We start from the raw sequence: 27,173 nt of genomic DNA, 5'->3' as shown, positions 1-27,173 counted from the left end.
GACGGGGGTTCGCCCAGCAGGCAGCGGAGGCGCCCGCTCTGGCCGCCTGCGGGGGCCCGTGTGCGCGGCCGGGCACGCGCGCGCGTGCGGGTGTGAGTGTGCGGGGGGCGGCGGCGGCGCCCGCCTCCCGCGCGTAGGTGTGCGGCGCGCGCCCCGCGGGGACCGAGCGAGCAGATCTCGCGTGCGCTCGCCACCCGGCGCCGCCAGCCGAGGTGTCGCCCGCGCCCGCGCCCGTGCCGCCGCCGCCGCCGCTGTGCCCGCGAGCGGGAGCCCGAGTCGCCGCCGCCAAGCGCAACCCGAGGCACGCCGAGCCCGTCCGCCGCCGCCATGGCCACCACGGTGACCTGCACCCGCTTCACCGACGAGTACCAGCTCTACGAGGATATTGGCAAGTAAGAGCCGCGGCGGGGCGCGGGCCCGGGGACGGCTGCGCTCGGCCCGCCCGGACACCCCGCGGGGCCCGTACCCTTTGACATCGCCCGCCCGGGCGCACTGCGGCCCGCGCGCCCCCGCTTCCCCCCGGGTCGGGCCTGGAGCGCAGGGTGCCGCGCGGCCCCGACCCCCATGCCCGGCCCTGCCCTGCCCAGCGCGGCCCGGCCAGGACTCGGGCCTCGGGCGCGGCGCGGCGGGGACGGCAGCAGGTGTCTGGGAGCGCGGGCAGACGTGACGCATTTGGCGGCGGGAGGTCGGAGGGAGGGACGGCGGGGGCGGCCGCACGGCCTGGAGCCCGGCGGAGGGGCGCCCGGGGGCCCGAGGGCCGTCCCCGGGGCCAGGGCAGGAGCGGGCGTGCGGCGCTGGCCCGCGCGCTCCCCACCCCCACCGGCGGTGGCGCGGGCCGGGCGGGTGGCGGGGGTGGCGGCGCTGCACGCCCGCTCCGCTGTCCCGGCCCAGAGCTGGAGCCCCAGAGCTGGTTCAGATTTGGGCGGCGTGGGAACAGCCTCTGCCACGCGCCCCCTTCCCCACTCCCGGGGGAATTGGGTTCTGGAGGATTTTCCCCTCAGATTTTTCTGGAAAGAGGAGTCTGGGGAGCTGGGGGATGAGCTCAAGGAGTCTGGATCAGGTCACTGGGGAAGGAGGTGGGCTAAGGGGATGAGACGGGGAGCCTAGCTGGGCTCCTGATTTTTAAGGCCATCGAGGTAGCTGGGGGAGTGGGGGGTGGGAAAGGAGGCTGGTTGCGGGGGAGCTATATTTGGAGTGAGAGAGACCTCCTGGGAAGAGGCTTGTGGAGGCTTGGTTTGAGGTAAGGGCCCTCACCCAGGCAGAATGTGCTGTGTGGCTCCTGGGTTCTGCTTGGGATTGGGGTCCAGACACCCCAGCTTGGCCCCTGGGATGAGGAACAGGAGAGCTGGGAGACTCTGGGGAGCAGCGTCACGTGAAACCCTGTCCAGGGCCTCCTCTCTGACCTGGGATTTCCCCTCGGAATCAGGGTGCCTGGACTTGGCACCCCTGGGGGTCTCCCAGCTTCAGAACCCTTGGATCCCCCAGCTCCAACCTGGCGCGGCCAGAGAAGTCTAATTCTCCTTCCTCCCTTCTGCATGGGGGAGCGCTGGCAAGATTTCCGCTTACAAATCCAACAGCAGATCCTTTTTTTTTCCTTTCTAAAAAAAATGTCTGTGGTGATACCTTGTGGTGGGCGAGGGATGCTGATCATTGATAATTGTAGAGTGTGCGGAGCAGGGAGGCGCGTGGGGGAGTGTTTATTCCACAATCCTTCCTGCACGTGCTGGAGAGGATTCAGGGTCAGGCCTCAGGAGGCGGGTGGGGGACCGGCGGAAGCGCGTGCTGGAGGGGGAAAGGGGCAGGCCGGGGCCCAGGGGCCCAGCAAGTCCCCTTCCCTTGGGTGGGGGCCGGTTGGGTCCAGGGACCTGGAGAGAAGAGGAGCCTGGGGTGCTGGAGGGTGGGGTCCCCAAGGGCAGGAGGTGGGGCCGGTGCCTCGGGAACTCCTGCTATGTGCTGCAGGCCTGGAGGGGGCCCGCCTCCCGGGAAGCTTCCAGATGGGCTGGGGGGGGGGTCCTCTGATGGGTGGAGGGGAGGGCCAGGGCTGCGCCCCATGGGGAAAGACCCTGTCTTCTTTTCCCGCGGCTCTCTTTGCTCTCCCAGCTTGCAGTCAGATGCGCCTTCATCAGTGGGAGGGAGAAGCTGCTCTGTTTGTCCTCCAGTCGTATGTGTGTCCTGGGCCCCACTGGGGAAGGTGTGGTGGTTGTGGGCCAGTGGGGGCTGCTGAGGAGGATGGAGGGTGGTGACTGGAAGCTCCAATCCCTTCCTGTTCCGCAGGCACCCCTGGAGACCGCCCCCACCCACCCACTCGCTTACTTCAGCCAGAAGCTCTTTGGAGCTGGGTCCCCTCTTGGTTTTTATGTGACTCCCTCTGGTCCAGCAGCTCAGCGAGATGGCCGGCCTTTGCCTGAGCCCCCAGAACCAGTGGTGACTGGTTAACCCGGGCGGCAGCCCCTACAATGGGGAGTGGAGGTCTTTGGGGCTGCTCTGAGGGGCTCTGGGAGGTGAGGGCTGTAGTGTCAAGCTCCTACCAGGGGAAGCAGACAAATGAGCAGCTGCAAGGAGGGACATGGTGGCCAGCTCCCGGTGCCCCAGGATGTGTGAATGTGAGTGAAGCCTGTCTGCCAAGGGAGAGGACCACAGTGACCGGGAAAAGAGGGGCAGGGTCCTGAGGTGCTGGGCCCACCTCCCTGGACCCGGAAGGCTTGGTTCAATCCACCCACCCTCCACAGAGCCTACTTGGTGCTAGGCCCAGGAGGGACCCCGAGGTGCCTGGTCACAGCCCTGCCTGGGGTCTCTCGGTCAGAGAGGAGATGCCACAGGCCCAGGAGACAGAGGGGAGACTGAGCGGCACACCAGGAGGGAGGGCTAGGTCCCCCAGGCAGGGTTTCTGAGGCGGGGGGTGCAGAGCTTTGGGGCATCAGGCATGGCCTCTGCTGGGGCTGGGGTCGCACAGTGGCCATGCCAGCCAGTTGTTGACAGAGCCTGCTTGCTGCACAGTTGGTGTTGCTTCCTAGCCCCAGGTGGGCACGTCCCAAGTTTATTTAAAGCTGCAACCCCTGGCACCCCGTCAGGCGCCACTGAGCTCTCTGCTCGGGCCTGCCTGCTGTGTGACGTGGCCACTGGCCGCTCCCACCCACCCACCCTGCCCGCTGCCTTTGTTCGGAGTCCTCTAGCCGGCGGCTGGACAGCGGGGGGGCAGGTTTGCCAAGGGGAGCCCCCCTTTCTGCAGCTCTGCCACAGATGGCTGCCCTTCTCAGGCACCCTCCGGATCGACCCCTCCTTGCCCAAGTGGGTAGCAGCTGCTGGGACGGGGCGTGTCACAGACACCAGCCGCTGCCTGCTGCAGACCCACCAGCCCCGGTCCTGGGGCACACAGCCAGCCTGGAGCCTGCCGGCATCTCGGAGCAGGCAGGGAGCAGGCGCAGAGCAAGGCCAGAGAGCCCAGCTTGGCCCAGCCTGCTGGTGGGAGTTTAATTTGTTGCATTGGATAGAGTTTAAAAATCCAGAAAAACACTGGGAATAACAAAACAAACACCTGTTTCTCTTTTACCCAGAAATGAAAACTGTTAACTATTTTGTCATTTGGGCTTTAAGTCCATTTTTTTTAAATTATGAGAAGTAGAATATTACAAATAAATATTAAGTAACCATTCTCCCCCAGCTACTGTTACAAGTTCAGTATTTATGTTTCTAGACTCTTTGGTATGTTTGTACACATACATATGAATCCAAAACTAATACATAAGATTCTTCGATATGTTTCGTTTTTAACTTTACGTAGAAGTCCAGCCTTTTTTAAATTCCCCACCTGTATGGTATTACTGACCTCTGTGTGCTCTCTCACTGCTGCGTATTAACTCACAGTGTGAACGCGTCGTGTATCTTGGTGGAAGTCTACGTGGCCTCCAGCTTTCGCTGCGGTGAGTGTGGTTGTGTGTGTTCGCTGGAGTCCCACTGTGAGTTTCTTGAGAGTTTACTGAGCAGTGGATTGCTGGCCGCGTTGAGCATCTTATGTACCCCCAGGCCCTGCCACTCTGCGGGGGCCCTCCCATGGGCAGCGTATGAGGGCGCCAATTGCCACTTGCCCCGTCCCTGACATTACAGGTTTTACGTTTTTGAAAGTTTGCTGGGTAGAAAAGAGGTCTTTTATTTTGTATTTACGGTTGCAAGTCTTCCACTTCTGGGGAGTTGTGATGTTGTTTAAAATTTGGGCCATCTACCTAGAAGCAAAGTTTTGGGTGTACTATCAGGGATTCAGGGACTGCGCCCCCTCCTCCCCGATCCATCCTGAACATGGGTCATGGGCTGAGAACCAGGGATCAGGGCAAGAGATCAGGGAAGATGGCCCTGGGAGGGCTTGGGGCCTTTGTCATAAGAATGTCTAACACAGACGTCATTTTAAACACTTAATTTATTGGATTTTCTCTAAAGTGCTGTTAATTGTCCAGGAAGGCCTTCACAGCCAGGTCGTGGACTGAGAATTGGGTTCGGGGAGCTGCCATGCCTCCCCTACCAGGAGGTGGTGGAGCTGAGGCTCAACCCCCAGACCTGAGCTCCAGGCCAGTCCCCCCCACCCCTGTCCACACCCCCAGCCCCCCAGCTTCCACCGAACTCTGGCCCCAAAGAGCTGACCTTGATATGTCCTTGACTCCATCAGTGATTCCACAGTTGGCAGATCTTCATGGAATGGAACCACTTGACGGGACCCCACCGTAGTCCAGGTGGAAGGAGAGCAAGCCCTGTCTGGGGTGTGGGTGAATCTTAGGGTACTCCAGATTGGTTTCTGTCGGCCAGGGGATCCTTTCTGGGGGAGAAGAGAGCCTTTGTCTGCATACCCCCACTCCATCCAGAACCCAGGCACGTCCTGTCTCAGGGCCTTTGCAAATGCCCTTTCCTGTTCCCCCTGCTATCCATGCAGCTCCCTCCCTCCCAGACCACCCTCTAGGCCCATCCACCCCCTCTCTCCTCCCCTGCTGTTGTTTCCCCCCCAGACTGTGCACCATCTGACATGCTGGATGAGTCCCCCATTTAATCCTTCCGGTCTGCCTTCTCCTGCTTGAACGCCAGCCCACGCAGGCAGAGACTTGTGTGTCTTGTCCTCAGCTATCTCCAGGGACCAGCTCATAGTCAGTGTGCACCCATATCTAAGGAAGGGGTGGGTGGAACGTGTACCCCCTACCCTGCCTCTGCAGGGTGGGCTCCGAGGAGGTGAGAGGGGGTTCTGCCTGGTGTTGATCCCTTAATGGGGTGTCATTCAAAGAGAAGTCTCAGGTGTTGAAGTTGCTGGCAATATGTACCTTGAGGTGCTGCTGGATTAGTTACTATTGAATGGTATTTTTATACCATAACCTACTTTGCTGATTGCTAAGAATATGTCTGTGTGCTTGCTCCTTGTACTCTCTCTTTTCTGGTTACAGTAGCTAGCACTTAAATGGCGCTTGTTTTATTAATGCGCTTGAGGTAGGGAGCTGTGATCACTTCCGTTTTACAGAAGAGGCAACTGAGACACAGGGAAGCTTCATCACCTGCTCCGGAGCACACGGGCCAGGGTTTGAATGCAGGCCCTGACTCTGGAGTCTGTGCTCTGCTTTCTCAGATGCTCATGACCAACTCTGTTCTGTGCTTCTAAATATTCTCCTGCTCCGCCGACTGACTCATGGCCAGCTTGTGGTCCACTCTGACCCTTAGTCTTCTGGGGACCGTACTTGTCCATAGCTGACCGTGCACCTTGTTGTCTTTGTGCCTTCCCACACAAGGACACTGCCCCACGGTTCCCCTTGGTAAAAATGTCACTTTCTTTTGCTGCCTCTCCGTGACAACCAACATTCTGACCCCATTTGGGACTGGCAAGGCTTGGAATTTTTATTTTATTAATTAGAAAAATTACAAGGGCAATGTATTCTTGTAAAAAAAAAAAGAGTGAAATAATACAGAAGTGCTGCAGAATGTGGCGCTTTTATGCTCAAGTTTCCTCACTCCTCAGAGGCATCTACCTGGACAGTTTAAATGTCCATATGAGGAGAATTTATATATATATATATATAAATATTTATATATTTATATAAAATTTTTATATAAATTTATATAAATTTTTATATAAATTTAAAATTTTTATAAAATTTTATAAATATTTTGTAAATTTTTTATAAATATTTATAAATATAAATAAATATTTATATAAAATTATTAAATATCTATTATTTTATATATAAAATTATTATATATCTATTATTTTATATATAAAATTATTATATATATATAATTTGTTTTTCCCTACCAAACAAATTAAACAAATTATACAAATTATGAGCTTTCAGAAAGCTCAGTGCCTGCCAGTTCTCTTAGTAGCAGAGAGGTGTATATGTGTTGGTCGTGTTTTTTGAAGCAAATATTGGGGTGCATCCTCTGGTAAGAAGGAGAGTGGGCCCTCAGGAGGAAGATGGGACCGTACTTTAGAACTGAGGCTTGCAGGGGTGTCAGGAGATTGAGACGGCTGTGGACGAAGGGCTTTTGTCCTGACAGTGGCCACAGGGGTTGGGCACAGTCGAGGTTGTGGCATGTGGGGGTCCTGTGCACTGCCCACTCTGCAGGCCTGGATGTGTCCCAGGGAGTCCGGGTCAGAACTGAAGGAAGTCCCGGATCTCACTGGAAAGGACTGAAGGACGTATTCCTGCTCTTTCTTATTTTAAATTTTATTTTTGCTGGAAATCCCCCAGCTCTAGAGGAGAGACACAATGCCTGAAGTTTTCTTTCTTCTACTTAAAAACAAATTCTACCAGGGATAGTTCCCTTAGTTTTTCCCATTTTTTTTTAATTTAGAATTTTTATTTATGTATTTATTTGAGCAGTTGTAGGTTTATAGAAAAATCATGTAGAAAGTATAGTGTTCCCATATTAGATCCTCCCCCCAGTACACAGTTTTCCTTGTTATTAACATTTTGTATTAGTGTGATAATTTTGTCCTTTGGCTTTTAAAGAGTCCATATTGGACCATCTGGAATTCAAAAAGTAATGTAATAGAAAAGACCAAATACAAATACTCTATGCCACACCTGTTCCTTGGAAACACTGTTCCTTGCTCTTGGTATAAGCTAGAGATGTGGTGTTTCTGGAAATTTCAAATATATTTTCAAAAATTGTAATCCCTTCCCTCTTGTCTACGAAAATGGAATCTGGGAAAATGGATACATATTTGGTTTTTTTTTAAAGCCTCTGACAGATGCAGGTCCCTTTGGTAGTGTGAAACCATAAAAATGCATTATGTATCAACTTGTTTTTTCACAATTATATTGGCATATTATATGGAAAGGTGTATTTTATTCATATAAAAATCTGACTATGCTTCAAACCAAAACATCCTTTCTTGTTGGAAGTACTGTTGGTTGCCCAATTTCTGGGTGACTTTTGTCTCTTAGATTAGAGCATTGCAAACTTTATTGAAGCTTCTGGTGGACGTAGCACATTTTTGCATTGATACAAGGATCCTAAAATAACTGAAGCCAGGTAAACATTTGTTGAATTCTGGAACAGATTGGCAATAGCCAGTCAAAGATTTAACACAGTGGTATGAGGGGAAGCAGAAAACAACACTGTCCTCTGGGGACATAGTCTGAGAACCACCTTCCTTGTTTTCCTTCTTTCTGAGCAGCAAGTGAAGATGGGAGAAAAAGAGATGCTGTCCCACCACAAAGAAAGCAGAAAGGCCCAAGATGAGCCAAAACCCTCTCTGGCATCAGACGCAGCCAAGTTCACACCTGTTTTCAGCAAGGAGCCAAGGAGTGTCCCTGCCCCCCACCTCACTCTGAATTCGAGTTCTTAGAACAGTACCTGGGACTCAGCAGCCTAGCAGGTCACTCAGGCCTTGCCGAACCATGACCAGCTCTCAATTTCCTGGCAGCCAGAGCTTTGACAGACCCACTGTGTCAGGGACAGGGTCCTTCCAGGGCTGTGAGCACAGGAGGCTGGGTAGCCCTGTGGACAGGCCCTTGGCCTCACCTGGCCCTTGGGAGCCCCCTCTGACCCCGGCCCGAGTGCCCATCTTGGGTTCTGTTTCTGGGCGGCTGCAGGCTGTCGTCCCCTACCTGCTGGCTGTGGGACTCGGCTCCCAGGGTCTTGTAACGTCCCACCCAGTCCTTAACAAACTTTAATACATCATCTCTATCCTTGTGTGTTGAGGTACATACAGCCTGATTCTCAAAGCTTCCCTCTTGCCTACAGAATTTTAATTCCTTCCCCCTTCCCTCCAAAAATGGAATCTTTTTTGAAGATTGGTTTTTCCCAGGCCATTTGTTAGGGACGTCATGGGTGTTTTAGTCTGCTGGGCTGCCAAAATCAAGAATATACCAGAAATGGGCTGGCTTTTAACAATGGGCATTTATTAGCTTACAAGATTATAGTTCTGAGGCCATGAAAAGATCCAAATCTAGGCTTCATCAAGACAATGCCTTTTTCCTGAAGAACTGCTGCTGGGAATCCTGGACTTCTCTGTCACATGGCCAGGCAACCTGTGGAGCTCGAACAAATCCCAGTGCCCAGGCTGCACTCAGACCAACCAAATGCGAAGCTGTGGGGATGGGACTCGGCGGCTTTTAAAAGCTCCCAGTGGGCAACCATGGATGTAGATTCTGCAGGGAACACAGCCTCACAATCTCCCCCACCCTACATCCCTTGGTTCTTTACCACCCTTCACCCTGACCCTATCCAAGTTTTCTAGGCAGTGTTGTCCGGTATGTCTGGTACATTTTATTTAATCAGTGTATTCAAAATATTATTTCAACAGGTAATTCATATAAAGATTATCATTAAGCTATTTTGCTTTATTTATTTTATTTTATTTTATTTTATTTTGGTATTATGTCTTTGAAACCTGTTGTATATTTTACACTCAGGCACATTTCAGTTTGGACTTGCCACATTTCAAGTCTCATGGCTACACGTGGCTACTGTATGGGACAGGACAGGTCTAAGGCATTGAGGCCCCTTTTTAAAGATGAGTTGCATTCTCTTTTCTGGTTTCTTTTGAAGAGAAGAGTTTCAGTTTGAGTAACCATAATCTGTTCATGACTTCTTACATGCTTCTGCAGACTAACTCATTCATTCAACATGTCTGATTGCACGCCTGCACGTGCTGGGTGTTTTCTGGGTGCTTGGGAAGCAGGAAAAAGCAAAACAGTCAAGAATGCCTTCCCTGGTCGGAGGAGGCAGGGAATAGACATAAAAAATAAACAAATTATGTGGTATGGTAGAAATTGATTAAGAACTCTAGGAGCTCAGAAGTGACAGTTAAGAGAAAGCTTTCAGTCATAAAAAGAGTAGTCAGATCAGGAAAAGAAAAGAAGACTCAAATTACTAAAATCAGGAACCAGAGGGGACATTATTACCAACCTTACAGAAATAATAAGAATTATAAGGCAGTACTATGAACGGTGGTACACCAACAAATTAGATAACCTAGATGAAATGAAAAAATTCTTAGAAAGACAAACTCCTGAAACTGACTTGAGAAGAAATAGAAAATCTGAATGGGCCTATAACAGGTAAAGAGATTGAATTAGTAATTTAGAAACCTTCCACAAAGAAAAGCCTGGGCTCAGATAACTTAAATGGTAAATTCGGCCATACATTTAAAGAAGAATTAATTATTAATCCTTCACAAGCTCTTCCAGAAAATAGAAGAGGAGGGAGCTACTTCCTAATTCATCATATGGAGCTAGCTTTATCCTGATATCAAAATCAGGTAGAGACATCACAAGAAAAGAAAACTACAGACTGGTATCCCTTATAAAAATCTAGATGCAGTGTCTTCAATAAAACTGTCACAAACCTAATCCAGCAACATATAAAAAAGGATCATACACCAGGATCCAGTGGGATTTATCCCAGGAATGCAAGGATGATGCAACATATAAAAATTGATCAATGTAATACATCACTTTAATAGCATAAAGAAAGAAACCATATGATCATTTCAATAGAGTCAGAAAAGCATTTACCAAAATCCAATAGTCTTGTGATAAAAACACTCAACAAACTAGGAACAGAAGTGAACTTCTTCAACTTGAAAAAGGACAGCTATGAAGAACCCACAGCTGACAATATACTTAATGGTGAAAGTCTGAATATTTTCACCCTAAGATCCCCCTAAGAATGCGCGCTTCTACCACTGCTTTTCACCTTTGTCCTGGGACTTCTGCTAAGTGAAGGAAGCTAGTTGCAAAAGAGCACCTATTGTATGATTCCTTTTATATGAAAGAGGTAAATCCATAGAGACAGAGAATAGATTAGTGGTTGCTGACAGCTTAAGATGGAGGATGGGGTCTGTGGCTGGAAAGTAACTGCTCAGAAGTTAGTTTTCGGGGTGATGAAAGTTTCTGAATGTAGATTGTGGTGACGGATGCACAACCCTATAAATGTACTAAAAACCAGAGTCTTGTACACTTTAAATGGATGAATTATTTGGTGTGTGAATTATATCTCAATATAGCTACTTAAATAAATAAAAACGTAATTTTCAAACAAACAAACAAATAAATAAATAAATAAGGCTCTCCAGCCTGTGGATCTCAATGTTTAAGTGACTAGAAGTGAGCTTAAAAATTACAGTGACTTCCAGCTCCCCAGTCTTGGCCCAGGGGTCTTTGGTTATCTTAAGGCCCCCCGTGGGAAGTGTAGCTCTTGCCAGGTGGCCTCCTTTTGAATTGACTTTCTGACATGTCTGAAATGTGTTCACAAATGACAGACATTTCATCCCGCTGCAGCATCTGATTTGGTGGTGCATGATGGCAGTGTCTCACTGTAGCCAACCCGAATCTGCAATGAAAAGCCCTTTTTTCGGGGGGTGGGTGTTCTGTCCTCTGTGTCCCCCCACTCCATCTTGCACTCTGGCCCCAGACAGAGGGGGCCGAGTTCCCACCCCTGAATCACTGCTGGGAGCTGGTGGGATGGGGTGCACAGACCCAGGCTCCGGACACTGGTGCAGACTGGCGCGGAACAGCCTTCGGAGGCGAGAGGGTCAAGAGTGTGAGCCCCCCGCCCCGTTACTCAGCACCTTAACTACCAAAGACTCAAGCCCGCCCCTTCCTCCAGAAAAAGCGCCGTGAACTAAAGTCCTCAGCTAGGTAAGGATTTACTGGACGCCTCGGCCGGGGCAGTGTTCAGTCGGGCGCGTTCTGAGGACATCGCACAGAGCAGGAGGCTGTGCAGACTCCCGGGGGCCGCCGGCGCACCCTCCACCCGGCCGCACCCCCGGGGGTGTTTCCGGGAGGACCCCGTCCTGTGCCCGCCCGGGTGGTGCCTTCTGTCCTGGCTGGAAGGTGGTGGAGGGGAGGCGGAGGAGGGAGGAGGGGGCGCCGCCGGGGAAGGTTCCCGGGGAGAGGGGCGGGCGAGGGGCGGGGCCCGGGCGGGGCCGGGTGGGGGGCGTGGGCGGCAGCGGCCCCGTCGGGGAGCGGGATGCGCGCTTGGCTGGATCTGGGGCGACGGTGGGTTGAAATGAGGTGGGGGCCCCGGGTGCAGACCGTGGGGCCTCCCACAAGGAGGGGGGTGCAGGGAGATAGGAGGGAGGAGGGTCGCTCCCTCGGGGTTCCAGCAGGCACGGGTCCCCGGCAACGGCGAGCAAGGAGATGTGGCTGAGAAAAGGGCTGCGGGTTTGGGGTGAGAATGAGAAAGTGGCCGTGACAAAGCCCTCGGGCTGGGGATTGCGGGGGGGGGGGGGTGCTTCCTGCTGCTTCATCTGAGAACTGGGTCCTTTCTCCTTCAGAGCTGGGGGTCAGGACCCCTCACCCCCATTTCCCACCTCTTCTCCTCCCTTGCGGCTTGTCATACAGCTCCATCCCCCGTCCCCCGCCCCCCCCCCCAATATACTAAGAAAATGCTCTCACCGGTCCAAAATCCCTAACCAAATCGCTGCTTTTGGTGCTTTTCCCAGTTGCACTGCAGGCCTGGCCCTGGGTTAATTCTTTTCCGTATGTTTTTGTTTCTCTGATCAGGCAGCTCTCAGCCTTAACTAAGGCTCGTCCTGACCACTTGCCCACCCCACAGCCAGCCCAGGGCATCCTGCCTGTTTGGAGGGTCTTAAATCCCTCTCTCTCCCCACATTTTTCTGTTTCAGGCATAGCATTTCCTTTTCTGTCCTCCTGCTTTATGCGCAGGCTCTGTCTCTGAAGGTCCATCCTGGGCTGTCCCTGGTGTGGGAGTCGGTGGTCCTCCTGCCACCTGGATTTGCTGTATGGACGCTGGTGGGCGGTGGGCGGGGTGTCTGCAGGGCTTCATTGTCCTTCCTGCCTCTTACCCCTCTCCCCCTGTGTCCTCTCTCCTCCCTCCCTCTTGCTCCCCTGGCCTTTCCCTAATCCCCTCTCCCCTCTCTCCTCCCTCCTTTCTCCTCCTGCCCCCCCACTTAAGGGTCATTAGCCGTTGTCTCCTGACTGCCTCTTTGGGGATCTCCCTCACCTGCATTTCCGTCTCCTCAGTGGCCCCCCAGCAAGGACGCTCCTGGGGTGCATGGCTCTGCAGCCCCCTCTGATCTCAGGGTGGGGGTGTCTCTGACCCAGGCACTTCTGGGTCTAAACCCAACTCTGCTTCTCTCTTCGCCTGTGGATTTAGGGAGCTGTGGGCTGAGGGGTGCATGGCCATTTCACACCACCGTCCCCTGCCTGTTGGCCTTTTGCTGTCTCCCCACCCTGGGATGAGAGCTGGTACCTGGATTGGGGCCCGGGAGCTGAGCCTTGCTGGTGACATCTGTGCCTTTTCTGTCATGGCACCGTTACGGGACGCATGTGTGCGGGTGTGGAGAAGCTTGTCTCTCGGCCTTCCAGCCTCAGTCTCCCCACAGATGCCACAGTCTGGGTCGAAGTGCCTGGCAGGGTCTTAATCTCGTGTCCTCAGGCCCTGCTTCTGCACAGGAGGGGCAAGAAGTCCCTTCCTCTGTAAAGTGGGGGTCTGGGGGGGGGGCTTCCCAGTGGGTGAGGGATGGTCTCTGACTGGTGGGACTGAGATGAGGGTGGAAACTTCACTTGGTCTTTGGGGAGTGGCAGGTAGCACTGTGTCCGGATTCTGCCTCTGCCACTGCCCTGGCTGTGTGACCTTGGGCGGGTGAAGTTCAACCTTATGTGTGAGAGGGGAGCCTGGTCATTCCAGTTTTGGGGACCACTTGGGGACCAGCCCTGTGACTGTTGTGCCCCCTCCATACCCACTGTGCCGCCCTCAGGGCTCAGGATCAGGGATCCCTTCCAAGGGCCTCCCGCAGCCATAGCATGCCCTCTGCTCTTCTCTGGGGCCTGGACCCGAAGTGCGGAGATAGGGGCAAGGAGGTGACTGATAAGGCCGTGGAGCTTGAGTGGGGGCTGCTCAGAAGCCACATTTCTGAGCCTAAGAGAGGAGGGCATCTCCCCATGCCCCCCAGGCTGGGTGCTGCCATCTTGAAGGGTGTTGAAGGATGTGTAGGAGTTGGCTGGTGCTTCCCCTAGGCCAGCATGTGCCACATCTGTGGAACAGTAAGCCTGCCCTCCTTCTGGATTATGGCTGGGTGGTGGGCAGAAAACCCAGCCTGCTCATCTCCGGTTGCAACTGCAGCTGCATTCTGAGTCCTCCGTTGCTGTTAGTTCGTGGTTTGCTGTCTACAATCTTTAGGGACTTTTTTTTCCACTGAATTTTTCTTGTTTGTCACCGGAGATTGAAGGAACTCTTTTCCAAAACCACATTTTAAAGACAGAATTAAAAGTCCTATTTTCTTTCCTTCTTCCTTGATAGTTTCTCAGCAGTGTAGCTGTGTGCCTTGCCAGGGTGCAACTTAGCTGCAGGGCTGTGTGGCCTTAGGCTGCTCCCCACATCTCCCTGCCAATAAATCGGGAGGGTTGGGTCAGACGATTTTCTGGGGTCCCTTCTGGCTCCATGTATGGATTCTGCAGAAACCCCGTTTCTTTCTTCTCATACTTGGCCAAAAACTCACCTGTCAGATAATCAGGCCTTCCACATGCTGATGCCACGGACATCTCCAATTCAGTGTCCAGCTCCCCAAGTACTGTTACATTCTTTGAGAATAAGATGTAAGAGGGATGAAATCTGGTGGATCTGCTCTGAAACGTAAAAACAGGAGCCCTCAAACTTTGATTTACACACACCCAGCAGGAAAAAAGCATCGAGTGTACCCAGAACTTCCCGCTTAGATTCCAGATCCTGCCTGCTCTCACGTGCCTGTGGACCTGTTGCCATCCTCCTGTGCGCTCCACGGGCTCTTCATGGGTGACTCAGGAGAAGGTTCCGCGCCTTGTGCTGGGCCGGGTGTAGAGCAGTGAACACGATGGATGTTGGCACCGGCATGCTCTTCAGCTTCCCCCAGCAGTTCTGGCTGGTCCCAGAGCTGACCCTGGCACTGTCCCCACTGCTGTCCCCTCTCTGTCCCCCTCACTGTCCCTCTGTCCCCTCTCTGTCCATCTCGCTGTCCCCCTCGCTCTCCTCACCCACTTGGGCCCCCTCCCAGCACCTCCCCAGCCTGTGTATGTGAGCCCAGCCTCGGGTCGTGCTACAGAGCAGTTGTTTTGGACCCGCAGGATGTGAGTCAGTTCTTGGTTCCCGCGAGGCCTCCTCTCCCCACCACACGCCTGCAAGTCTCCACCAGGCAGAGAACAAGGCTGCTGGCTTTGGAGAGGTGACTTTGCAGGTCTGCTGGCGAGGACTGAGTGCCTTCGTGTTCTCCTCCCGCTGCTCTGCCCGCCGGGCCGGGCGGGGGGTCCCAGATGGGAAAGAAGTCCACTTCTGCGTTGCAATTCCAGTATGGGTTCTGAACCACTGGTGGAGTAGGCCAGTGGAGGCAGCACGGGCCCTCGAACAGCAGCGACACAGGTCCCCAAGTGGTTCTGCCAACTCTTACGGATGTTGACAGGGTCAGCCTTGTCTCCATTTTACCTGTGGGGAAACTGAGGCCCCCAGAGTCCCAGAGACCCATTTGAGGCTGTGCTACTGAGACCTGGTGGAGCAGGGCATGCTGCAGAGACCCAGATGCCACTCTTCCTCACCCGAGGCAGAGGCTCTTTCCTCCATTACCTGGGCTTGGCAGGCATGATAGAGCTGGGGCCAGGTGCAACCCAGTGCAGCTCCCCACCTGTATGCAGGGGAGAGATGCAGACCCAGAGGGGAACGGGCTTGGAGACCACCACACAGAAGGGCAGGGGGCCTGGAAACCACCACACTGAGGGGTAGGGGCCTAGAAATCACCGCACACAAGGGTGGGGGCCTGGAAACCACTACACAGAAGGGCAGGGAGTGTGGAAACCACCACACAGAGGGGAGGGGGCCTGGAAACCATCACTCAGAGGGGCAGGAGCTAGAAATACCACACACATGTACACACACACACACACACACACACACAGGGATGGGGGCCTGGAAACTACCACACTGAGGGGCAGGGGGCCTGGAAACTGTCAAAGGGGCAGCGGCTTGGAAACCAGCAGACGGAGGAATGAGGACCTGGAAACTTGCACATAGAGGGGAGGGAGCCTGGAAACCATCACACGGGCCCTCCCAGCCCCCTCATGCCTTCATAGGGCTCACTCCTCCTGGTGCTGAGCCTTGCCTCTGCTTTTCCCAGCCGTGAGCTTGGTTTCTGAGAGGCCATCTGGAAGCTGAGGTCAGTGTCTCCCCCTCCCTACCCCAGCTGAATGTCACCAGGCCAAGAGCAGGCGTGAGCGGCTCACCGTCAGCCCGAGACCTCCTGACTTTAGGAGAGCTCAGCCCACTGCCAGCTGTGTTGGCTTCCTGTGAGCCCCGACTCCCTGGGAGCTGAATGCGGGAGGCCAGCCATGGATGAGTCTGGGGGCCTCCAGGGGAAGCACTGGGGGTGTCCCCGAGTCCCACCTTGAAGTTTCTCAGACGAAAATGCAGGATGGGCTGTTTGGAGCCTTGGTGCTATCTGATGGGATGCGTTGCTTAATAGAGCTCTCCCCTCCTGGGAGCCAGGCTGGAATTGGAAACCCTAAGTGGGAGCCCTCTGAGCTTTCTCTTCCTTCATCCCTGTCTCAGGGAGTGGTTTAGGGGACAGAGGACAGAGCGGACTTTGTAAACACGACACTTAATACGCACGCGGACACGAGTTGTGATGGTTGGCCCTCATTTTACCCTCAGCGTTCGGGTGGTGCCTTCCCTTGCTGTGCAGCTCTCTGGCACAGCACCCCCTCCTCCAGGGAGGCTCCTCCTCCTTGCTCTCAGGCCTGGCCTGATGCCTTCCTCTTGGAGCTGGACCTACATGCAATGTCCAGCAGAGGTGGTGTGAGGTGGTAAATGTCTGTGTGGGCACAGCTGGCTCTGCCCATCCGCTGGCTGCCAGGTGAGGGGGCAATGATGTGGGCTGCTCTGGGGTGAAGCAGCAAGGCCGTGCAAGGCCCATACCCTGGGGGCTTTGCTGGCCCTGCGGCCCTCCTCCCGCCATTCCAGCCCTCCTGGGGCCCCAGGACTCATCCTGCCCACATGGGCAGGGGAGGGAGGGAACAGCGAACCCAGGTGGCCCCGACACCTCCGGGGCTTGTCACCAACGCCATCCCACCATGGTTTCTGCTTTGCACCAGGATTCGGAGATTCGTGAACCTTCCCCCTTGGGGTTCCCATTCATCTGGGGCTCTCTGTGTCCCTTTGCACCCAATTTCTCAAAGTTTCCCATCCAGGAGCTCGGATGGACAGGCAGCCATGCTTGGCTTGGCTGCAGCTTGAAATCAGCTGGGAGCTTTCAGAGCCGCCCTGGCCCCCCTGCCTGGGAAGCACTGGGGTGAGACCACGCAGGGCCAAGTCTCGAGGGCCCCCCCAGTGGTGCCAGGTGATGCAGGGCAGAGAACCCCAGAGACAGGGGAACTGAGGTTACACCCCGAGGCTCTGGCCCTGTGGCCACACAACTCTTTCATCTTAATAATTCATGTGGATTTTATTTCCTTTCCATAATATATGTTTTTAAAACATATGAAAGTATTGACAATTATTTGCCAAATTGTTTTATTCCCTCTGTCCGAAGCATTGCCTAAAATTGAGGCATGCACCCTCCCTGAGCACCCCACATGGGTCACTGCCCTTTGAGAGGCTGGGGGCAGGGGGAGATGGGTGCAGACGTCATTGGGCTTTGCTTAATGGAAAAGAAATGAAACAGCAGTCGCAGTTCAGGAAAACTTCTGTAGTCATTCATCTTCAGGAATTTGGAACAAGTTTAACTCTGTGTGGTGGGCAAAAAGAAAAAAGACGTCCCAAGGGGAAGTGATGGATCATACAGTAATTCTGTGTTTAACTTTTGGAGGAACCACCATATTGCTTTCCACAATGGCTGCACCATTTTGCATTCCCACCCACAGTGCACCAGAGTTTTGGTTTCTCTACATCTTCTCCAACACTTATTTTCCCTTTTTAAAATAATAACCATCTTTGTTGAGTATAAAGTAGCATCTCATTGTGGGTTTGATTTGCATTTCCCTAATGGCTAATGATGTTGAGCATCTTCTCGTGCTTATTGGCCATTTGTATATCACTTTTGGAAAAATGTCTGTGCAAATCTTTTGCCCTTTTCTTAATTGGGTTGTTTGCCTTTCTGGTTTTTTTTTTTTAATAATTTTTTTTTTATTGTAGAATGTGACATACATACATAGAAGTGATAACTTTCCAAGTGCAATTTAGCAAGTAGTTAGCAAATTTCAAAGAATGTTATGAGTTACAGCTCCACAGGTTTAATTATTTCCTTATTGTAAAATATAACATATATGCAAAAAGGCAATATTTTTCACAGTCTGATTTACTGAGTAGTTAGGAAATTTCCAAAAATGTTATGAGTTACAGTACAATAGTATCAGTTATTTCTTATTGTGAAATATAACATATGTACAAAAAGGTGATAACTTTCAACTTACAATTTAACAAGTAGCTATAGAACAAATTTCAAAGGATGCTATGAGTTACAGTTCCACCATTTAAATTTTCTTTCTAGCTATTCTAATATCCTAGCAACTAAGAAGAAAATTACATAGGGATTCAGTATTCACAATCCTTTGTTAAATTCAATCTTGTCTGTTGCTACACCTTCCTCTAGTTTGATCACTTTCCAGATCTTCAGGGATGTTTAGGCAATGACCAACCTAACTTGTTCATGTTGAAAAGGGGACACATCTGGTTGATGTTCTTGAAGAGGCTATTGCCTCTGGGTTTTGGGACTTAACTGGCATAGGAATTCTCTGGAGGATTTAAGTTTCTGAAGAATAAACTTAGTGAGTGAAACTTTTATAGAGTCTCAGATAGGGATCTGGGTATTCTTTAGGGTTTTTGGAACTGCTGTTGACTTGGGCTTATCATACTGTGGTCATTTGGCATATCTAGCTGAAGCTTGCATGAGAGTAACCTCCAGGACAGCCTCTTGACTCTATTTGAATTCTCTTAGCCACTGAAACCTTATTTTGTTGTTTTTCTTTTCCCCCTTTTGGTCAAAAAGGCATTCTCAACCCCTTGATGCTAGGGTCAGGCTCATTCCTGGAATTGTGTCCACATTGCCAGGGAGACTTATTTATCTGGGGGGGTCTTGTCCCTTTTTGGGGGGAGGGTGATGGATTTATTTGCAGAGTTAGCTTAGAGAGTGAAAGCCCACATTTGAGCAACAAAAGAGGTTCTCTGGAGGTGACTCCTAGGCATAATTATAGGTGGGCTTAGCCTCCCCTTTATGACCATAAGTTTCACCCAAGCAAGCCTCAATATTGAGGGCTTGACTTATAAAGTAGGGGGTTCCTAAGTCCACATAGCGTATGTTATGTACATGATAATCCATCCATATCTCACATTATCATCACTTAGTTATACAATCCTTATCAATCTCCATTTTAAACAATTCTCATGACCCCAAACCCCGCATAGCTCTTTTCGGCCCTTAATTTTTTGCCCCTTGTATTTGTGTAGTACTAGTATGGTAGTCCTATTAATTATAGTCCCTAGGATGCAATAGCTGACAACATATACCATTATGTTGTCAGCTCTCTGTACTCGTGTCATACATTAGAAGTGTATAATGCAAGTACCTCTCTATATTTGTAGTGCTGATCTGTGGGATATATGCCCTTAAATAATCCCTTTCAATCTTATTTGCCTTCAGCACAAGCTCTGATACTTAAAATCCTATTAGCAAACAATCATCACCCCTATCCATTCCCATACCTTTGAATTCACCATCATTAACATATCTGAGCATATTAGGTTATCATTCCCCCCGCTAGCTTCTGTCTATCGCTAGGTCCCCAATATTCTACATTAGAAGACATTGATTTTACATTGCTCAGGGAGTTCATAGAAGTGGTAACATACAATATCTCTCCTTCTGTGGCTTATTTCACTCAACATTATGTCTTCAAGTTTCATCCGTGTTGCCATATGTTTCAGGACTTTGTTCCTTCTTACTGTGGCATAGTATTCCATCGTATGTGTGTGTTTATCCACTTGTCTGCTGGAAGACAGTTGGATTGCTTCCATTTCTTGGCAATTGTGAACAATGCTGCTATGAACATCGGTGTACAAATGTCTGTTCAGGTCACTGCTTTCAAATCTTCTGGGTATATACTGAGAAGTGGGATTGCCGGATCATAGGGTAATTCAGTATCTAGTTTCTGAGAAACTGCCAAACTGTCTTCCACAGCGGCTGTGCCGTTATACACTCCTGCAAGCAATGAGTAAGAGTTTGAATTTCTCCACATCCTCTCCAGCATTTATTGTTTCCTGTTTGTTTAGTGGCAGCCATTCTTAGTGGTGTGAGATGGTATCTCATTTTCATTTCTCTAATAGCTAGTGAAGATGAACATTTTTCATGTGTGTTTTAGCCATTTGTATTTCCTCTTCAGAAAACACCTTTTAATATCTTTTGCCCATTTTATAATAATTCTTTATATATGCAGGATATCAGTCTTTTATCAAATATATGGTTTCCAAATATATTTCCCCATTAAGTTGGCTGCCTCTTCACCTTTGTGAAAAAGTTTTTTGATGCACAGAAGCTTTTCGTTTTGAGGAGTTCCCATTTATCTGTTTTTTCTTTTGGTTGCTTGTGCTTTGGATGTAAGGTCTAAGAAGCTACCTCATATTACTAGGTCCTTAAGATGTTTCCCTATATTATCTTCTAAGAGTTTTATTGTGCTGTCTCTTATATGGAGGTCTTTGACCCACTTAGAGTTAATTTTTGAATAGGGTGTGAGGTAGGGGTCCTCTTTCATTCTTTTGGTTGTGGATATCCAGTTCTCCCAGCCCCATTTGTTGAAGAGACTGTTTCGTCCCAGTTCTGTGGATTTGGGGGCCTTCCTTTTTGTTTTTTTGTGTGTAAAAGTTCTTTATATATTCTGGATATTAAGCCCTTTTCCAAAATATGCTTTGCAACTCTTCTCTCCCATTCTGAAGGTTGTCTTTTCATTTTCTTGGTAATCACTTTTGATGTACAAAAAGTTTTAATTTTGATGAAGTCAAATTTATTGTTTCTTTTGTTGCTCGTGTTTTGGGTGTCATATTTAAGGATTCATAAGTCAGTCCCCGGTCATGGAGACATGCTCCATGTTATCATCTAAAAGTTTTATATTTTTATCTCTTATATTTAGGTCCTTGATCCATTTTGAGTTAATATTTGCATATGTTGTCAGGTAGGGATCCACCTTTATTCTTTTGCACGTGGACATCCAGTTTTTCCAACACTATTTGTTGAAGACTGTTTTTCCCCCCACTGCATATACTTAGCACACTTGTCAAAAATCAGTTTGCCAGAGATGCATGGGTCTATTTCAGGATGTTCAGTTCTGTTCCATTGGTCTGTTTGTCTGTCATTATGACAGTACCACATTGTTTTGCTCACTGTAGCTTTGCAGTACAATTTGAAATTTGAAAGTGTAAGTCCTCAGCTTTGTTCTTCTTTTTCAAAACTGTTTTGGCTATTCTGTGCCCCTTACAATTCCATATGAATTTGAGAACAGGTTTTTCCATTTCTGAAAAAAACAGGCTGCTTGAATTTTTGACTTTTTATTTTGAAATACTTTCAAACTTACAAGACAGTTACAAAAATAATAAAAACCCCATGCAGAGAACTCCACATATCCCAGATACCCAGATACACCAATTTTAATATTTTGCCATGTTTGCATATCATTCTATCTATCCATCTGTCAATCCATCTGTCTATCAGACTCTGTCAGTCCATCCATACATCCATCCATTCATACATACATGCATACGTACATTTTCTGCACACTTGATTGAATACATCATGGTCCTTCAGCGCTTACTACTGCCATGTACATTTCCTAAGAACAAGGATATTCACTTATATAACCACTTTAGATGCAGTTCACAAGTTAGGAAATTTAACGGTGATATAAAGGTTACAGTTTATACTCCAATTTATGCATATGTCCCTCTAATATCCTTTTGAGCCTTTTCTCGTCCCTTGTTAGATCCTATCCAGGATCACATATTGCACCTAATTGTCATTGTGTCTTTAGTTACCCTTTTTTTAAATTGTGTAAATATATATATAATATAAACTTTCCCATCTCAGTCACTCCCAAGCATACTTCAGTGGGATTAATCACGTTCACAATGTTGCAGAACCCTCACCACCTTCCATTACTAAAACGTTCCCATCTCCCCAAACAGAAATACCGTACCCATTATGCTTTAACTCCCCATTACCCTTGGCCTCCCACCCCTGGCAACCTGTACTCTTATTTTCTGTCTCTAAGCACTTGCATATGCTCTGATATTTTCTTTGTAGTAACCATGGAACTTAAATTTAGCATCCCGAATCTATAACAATCTCATTTGCTTTTATACTAACTTCACTTCAATAGTATACACAAACTATGTTCCTGTACCCCTCTATCCACCCACCTTTATGTAGTTCTTGTCACAAATTACATGTTTATACATTATGAGTACAAAACCAGATTTATCATTACATTTTATGCTTTTGCCTTTTAGATCCTGTAGGAAGCAAAAAGTTGTTACAAACCAAAACTATAACATTACTTGACATTTATAAATACCCATGTCATTCCCCTTACTGGAGATCTTCATATGGCTTTGATCTATTGTCTAGGGTCCTTTCCTTTCAACATGTAGAACTCTTTAGAGCCTCTCATAAGGCTGGTCTAGTGGTGACAATGCCCTCAGCTTTTGTTTTTCTGGGAATGTCTTAATCTCTTCCTTATTTTTATTTATTTATTTATTTTTTTCCCTCTTCCTTATTTTTGGAAGACAGTTTTGCCAGGAGTAGAATCCTTGGTTGAAATGTTTGCTTTCAGCACTTTAAATATGTCATCCCTCTCTCTTCTTGCCTCCATATTTTCTGATGAGAAATCACCTCTTAATCTTACTGAGACTCCCTTGTATGTGACATGTTGCTTCTCTTGTGGCTTTTGGAATTCTCTCTTTATCTTTGGCAATCGGCAGTTTGACTGTAATATATTGTGATGTGGGTCTGTTTGGGCTTATCCTGTTTGGAGTTGGTTGAGCATCTTGAATGTGTATATTCATGCCTTTTGTTAATTTGGGAGGTTTTCATCCATTATTTCTTGGAATATTCTCTCTTTGCCTTTCTCTCTTCTCCTCCTGGGACTCCCACACTATGTATGTTGGTACACTTGATAGTGTCCCACAGCTTCCTCAGGCTCTGTTCACTTTTCATTCTTTCTGCTCCTCAAACTGGATGATTCAATTGTCTCATCTTCAAGTTCACTGATTCTTTCTTCTCCCAGCTCCAATCTCCTGCTGAACCACTCCAGGGAGTTTTAAATTTCTGTTTCTGTGGTTTTCAGCTCTGTTTGATTCCTTTTTATAATTTCCACCTCCGTATTGACAGTCTCTTTGTGTTCATCTGTCATTTTCCTGATCTCCTTTAGTTCTTTGTCCATGTTTTCCTTGAGCTCTTTGAGCATATTTAGGACCTTTTTTTAAAAAAAGTCTTTTTTGTCTTGTATGTGTGTCCCACTTCTGGTCCTCCTTGTTGATGGCTTCTAATGCTTTAGTCTTCTTTGACTAGATCATTGCTTCCTGTTTCTTTGCATATTTTATAATCTTTTGTTGAAACCTGGTCATTTTGATATTTTAATGTGTCGTTGCTGGAAGTTAGACTCTGAGACACCTGTTCCTTAAGCTTGTTTCCAGCTACTGTTATGATAGAGCTTACCTTGAAAGCCAGGAGCCAACAACAACAACAACAACGAAAAAAAAAAAAAAAAAAAACCAGAAAAAAAGGAAAAGAGAAAACATGTTTCCCAGTCTTTGTGTATTGATCTGCAGGAGTGCTGTCCTTCAGAACTTATCCGTAGAGAATAGCTCGAGGGCAAAGCATAGAGGACTGCTTGATTCCTTCTACATGTGCAACTTGGGTGTGTCTGTGTAGCCCTAGGAATTCCTCCATTTACAAGAATATGAATATCCATTCTGTTCCAGTTTGCTAATGCTGCCATTTGCAAAACACCAGAAATGGATTGGCTTTTATGAAGGAGTTTATTTGGTTACACAGTTACAGTCCTAAGGCCATAAAGTGTCCAAGGTAACACATCAGCAATCGGGTACCTTCACTGGAGGATGGCCAATGGTGTCTGGAAAACCTCTGTTAGCTGGGAAGGCATGTGGCTGGCGTCTGCTTGCTCCCAGGTTGTGTTTCAAAATGGCATTCTCCAAAATGTCTCTGTATCACCCTCTTGGGGCAGACTCTGGGCTAGTACCTCCAAAGTGTCAGCAAAACTCTGCTTTCAATGGCCGTCTTCAAAATGTCTCTGTAAGCTGCGGCTTCTCTCCAAAATGTCACTCTCAGTTGCTCTGAGGTCTCTCTGTTTGTCAGCTGTTTTATATGGCTCCCGTGATTTAATCAAGACCCACCCTGAATGGGTGGAGTGACACCTCCATGGAAATTATCCAATCGAAGGTCTTGCCCACAGCTGATTGAGTCACATCTCCATGGAAATAATCAATAGGTTCCAACCTAATCAACACCAGTACGTCTGCCTCCACTATAATGGCATTTTGGGGGCCATAATACATCCAAACTGGCACACCTTCTTACCTAGGAAACACTTTCTTCCTGGACTCACGCGCTGCACTCTCTGTCCTACAGTTAGCAATCCCTTGCCCTAGGTAGCCATGGCTTGGCTGCTGTCCCACAGCGTTCTGTAGGAGAGCTCCCTGAGCCGCCTTTGACTGCAGAGCGAGTTCTGGGAGGAAAGCCTGCAACAGGTGTCCTGGTTCAGTCCCTCAGGCTTCCACTGGAGAGTTTGGGCCAGATGTATGTACTTCCAGTATGTGCGTGAGGGTTACTCTGCTCCCTCTGGAACTGGGACCAGGGACCCCCTGGGGGTGTGGGCCACCTCTACACTGAGCCAGTGAGAGGATGGGGAGGGACCAGCCAGGGCACCAGGGGATCCTTCCCCCTTTAAATTGCCTTTTTCTTGACTTGGCATCCACCCTGTTACTGCAGTCCTTTAACTGTTTTCTGGAGGTTTGAGAAAGATATTTCTGCCAGTTCTTGCTGGTTGTTCAGAGCTTCAGTGCAGGGATGGAGCCCTGAAGCTTCTCACTCCACATCTTGTCCATGGCGGGCTCTGGCTGCTTGAATTTTGATAGGGATTACATTGAATTTGTAGATTGCTTTGTGTAATGTTGGCGTCTTAGCAATATGAAGTTTTTTGATCTGTGAACACAGGAAGTCTTGTCGTTTATTTAGGTCTTCTTTAATTTCAGGAATGTTTTGTAGTTTTCAGTGTACACGTTTTTTATATCCTTGGTTAAATTTATTCCTAGATATTTTATTCTTTTGTGCTATTGGAAAATGAATTGTTTCTTTAATTTCCTCTTTGGATTGTTCATCGCTAGTGCATAGAAACACAATAGATTGTTGTGTGTCAATCTTGTACCCTGCCTCTTTGCTGAAATCCTTTATTAGCTCTAGTAGTTTTTTTGAGGGTTTATTATTTTAGCAGCTTTATTGAGATTTGATTCACATGCCATACAATTTACATATTTAAATCATGAAATTCAGTGGTTTTTGGTATATTCACAAATGTGTGCTATTATTACATAGTCAATTTTAGGACATTTTCATCACTTCAGGAAGAAAACCTGTATCTTTTAGCTATCACCACCCTATCATCTGACCACCTCTCCCTTCACCCCACCCCCAGCCCCAGCTGTAAGCAACCACCAGTCTACTTTCAGTCTCCGTAGATTTCCGTGCTCTGGGCTTCGTATGAGTGGAATCATAGTATGTTGTCTTTGCGATTGGCTTTTTAAGCTTAGGGTAATGTTTTCAGTGTTTATTCATGCTGTAGTGTGCATCAGTACTTCACTGATTTTTATAGTTGAATAATACACCATTGCATGGGTATAATCACCTTTTCTTCATGCAGTCACCTGTTGATGGGTATTTGGTTGGTTTTCACCTTTTTGGCATTATGAATAATGCTTCTGTAAACATTCGTGTATAAGAGTCTTTGTGGACATATGTTTTCATTTCTCTAGGCCAGGAGAACTGCTGGGTTATATGGCAACTCTGTGTTTAATCATTTGAGGATTTTGGAAAATCCTCTATATTCACAAAGTAAACGTACACTCCACCAGTAGCATATGTGGGTTCTGGTTTCTCCATGTCCTAGGTATTTGACCTTTTGATTCTAGCCATCTTAGTAGTGAGAAGTAGTACCTCATCATAGGTTTGATTTGCATTTCCCTGATAACTAATGATGACACATTTAAATCGTGAAATTCAATGGTTTGTGATATATTTACAAATGTGTGCTATTATTACCATAGTCAATTTTAGGGCATTTTCATCACTTCAAGAAGAAAACCTGTATCTTCTAGCTATCTTTTTACGTGCTTGTTGGCCATTTGCATGTCTTGGAGAAATGCCTATTCAGATCCTTTGCCCAGTTTTTAATTGGGCTATTTGTCTTTTTATTATTAAGTTGCGAGAGTTTTTATTTTTGGAATACAAACCCCTTATCCTATATATGGTTTCTTCCATTCTGTGGGTTGTCTTTTCATTTTCTTGATAATGTCCTTTGAAAAAGAATAGTTTTTAATATTGATGAATTCCAGTTTTCTTTTGTTTCTCATGGTTTTGGTGTCATATCTAAGAATCCCTTGCTGAATGCAAGGTCATGAAGATTTACCTCTATATTTTCTTCTACAAGTTTTATAGTTTTTCTATATTTAGGTCTCTGATCCATTTTGGGTTAACTTTTGTGTTTGATGTGAAATAAAGGTCCATCTTCAGTCTTATCCATGTGGATATACAGTTGTCCTTGCACAATTCATTGGAAAGGCTGTTATTTCCCACACTAACTTATCTTGACACTCTTGTCAAAAATCTGTTGACCATAAATGTATGGGTTTATTTCTGGACTCACAACTTTATTCTATTGATCTGTGTGTCTGTCCTTGTACCAGTACCATACTGTCTTGATTGCCATTGCTTTGTAGTAAGTTTGGAAATTGGGAAGTATGAGTCCTTCTACTTTATTCTTTATTCTGCTGTTTCTGAGTCCATTGCATTTCCACATGAATTTTAGAATCAGCTTGTCAGTATTTACAAGGAAGTTGGTTTGGATGCCGGTAGGGGTTGTGTTGAATCTGTACATCGCTTTTGGGAGTATTACCATCTTAAAAATGCTAAGTCTTCCAATCTATGAACATGGGATTTCTTTCCATTTATGTTGATGTTATTTAATTTATTTGAATAATGTTTTGTAGTGTTCAGTGTATAATGCTTAAACTCCATTTGTTAAATTTATTGCTAAGTATTTTAATTTTTTAAACTATTATGAGTGGAATTATTTTCAGATTGTTCATTGCTACGATATAGATGGACTTTTTTTTTTTTTGGTATATTTGTCTTGTATTCAGCAGTCTTCCTGAATTAATTTTTTAGTTCTGATAATTTTTTTTGTAACTTCTCAAATTCATTTTTTAATTCCAATAATTTTTTTCATGGATTCCTTAGGATTTTCTGTATACAGTCGTATCATCTGCAGGTAGAGATGGTTTTACTTTTTCTGTTCCAATCTGGATGCCTTTTATTTCTTTTTCTTGCCTCATTTCTCTGCTTAGAACCTCTGGTACAATGTTGAATAGAAGAGGTGAGAGCAGATGTCCTTGTTTTGTTTCTGCTCTTAGGGAGAAAAAATTCAGTCTTTCAC

The 27,173-nt window shown here is 48.0% G+C and overlaps 1 protein-coding gene across 2 annotated transcripts in view; it reads left to right on the top strand.

Annotated features, from left to right (window-relative positions):
- The first annotated feature begins 210 nt into the window (after nucleotides 1-210).
- Nucleotides 211-27,173, top strand: part of CAMK2B (calcium/calmodulin dependent protein kinase II beta) — a 142,325-nt gene continuing 115,362 nt past the window's right edge. The window contains exon 1 of one of the 2 annotated variants that reach the window (XM_037837243.1): nucleotides 211-392. In XM_037837243.1, coding sequence (XP_037693171.1) covers nucleotides 328-392 — 65 coding nt within the window. In that variant the 5' untranslated portion in view covers nucleotides 211-327. The remainder of the gene's footprint in view (nucleotides 393-27,173) is intronic. The other variant, XM_037837242.1, reaches the window with a different exon arrangement.

The sequence above is a fragment of the Choloepus didactylus genome, chromosome 5 (assembly GCF_015220235.1).
Source record: "Choloepus didactylus isolate mChoDid1 chromosome 5, mChoDid1.pri, whole genome shotgun sequence".
Taxonomy (NCBI): Eukaryota; Metazoa; Chordata; class Mammalia; order Pilosa; family Megalonychidae; genus Choloepus; species Choloepus didactylus.
This window is presented reverse-complemented; position numbering and strand designations above follow the sequence as displayed.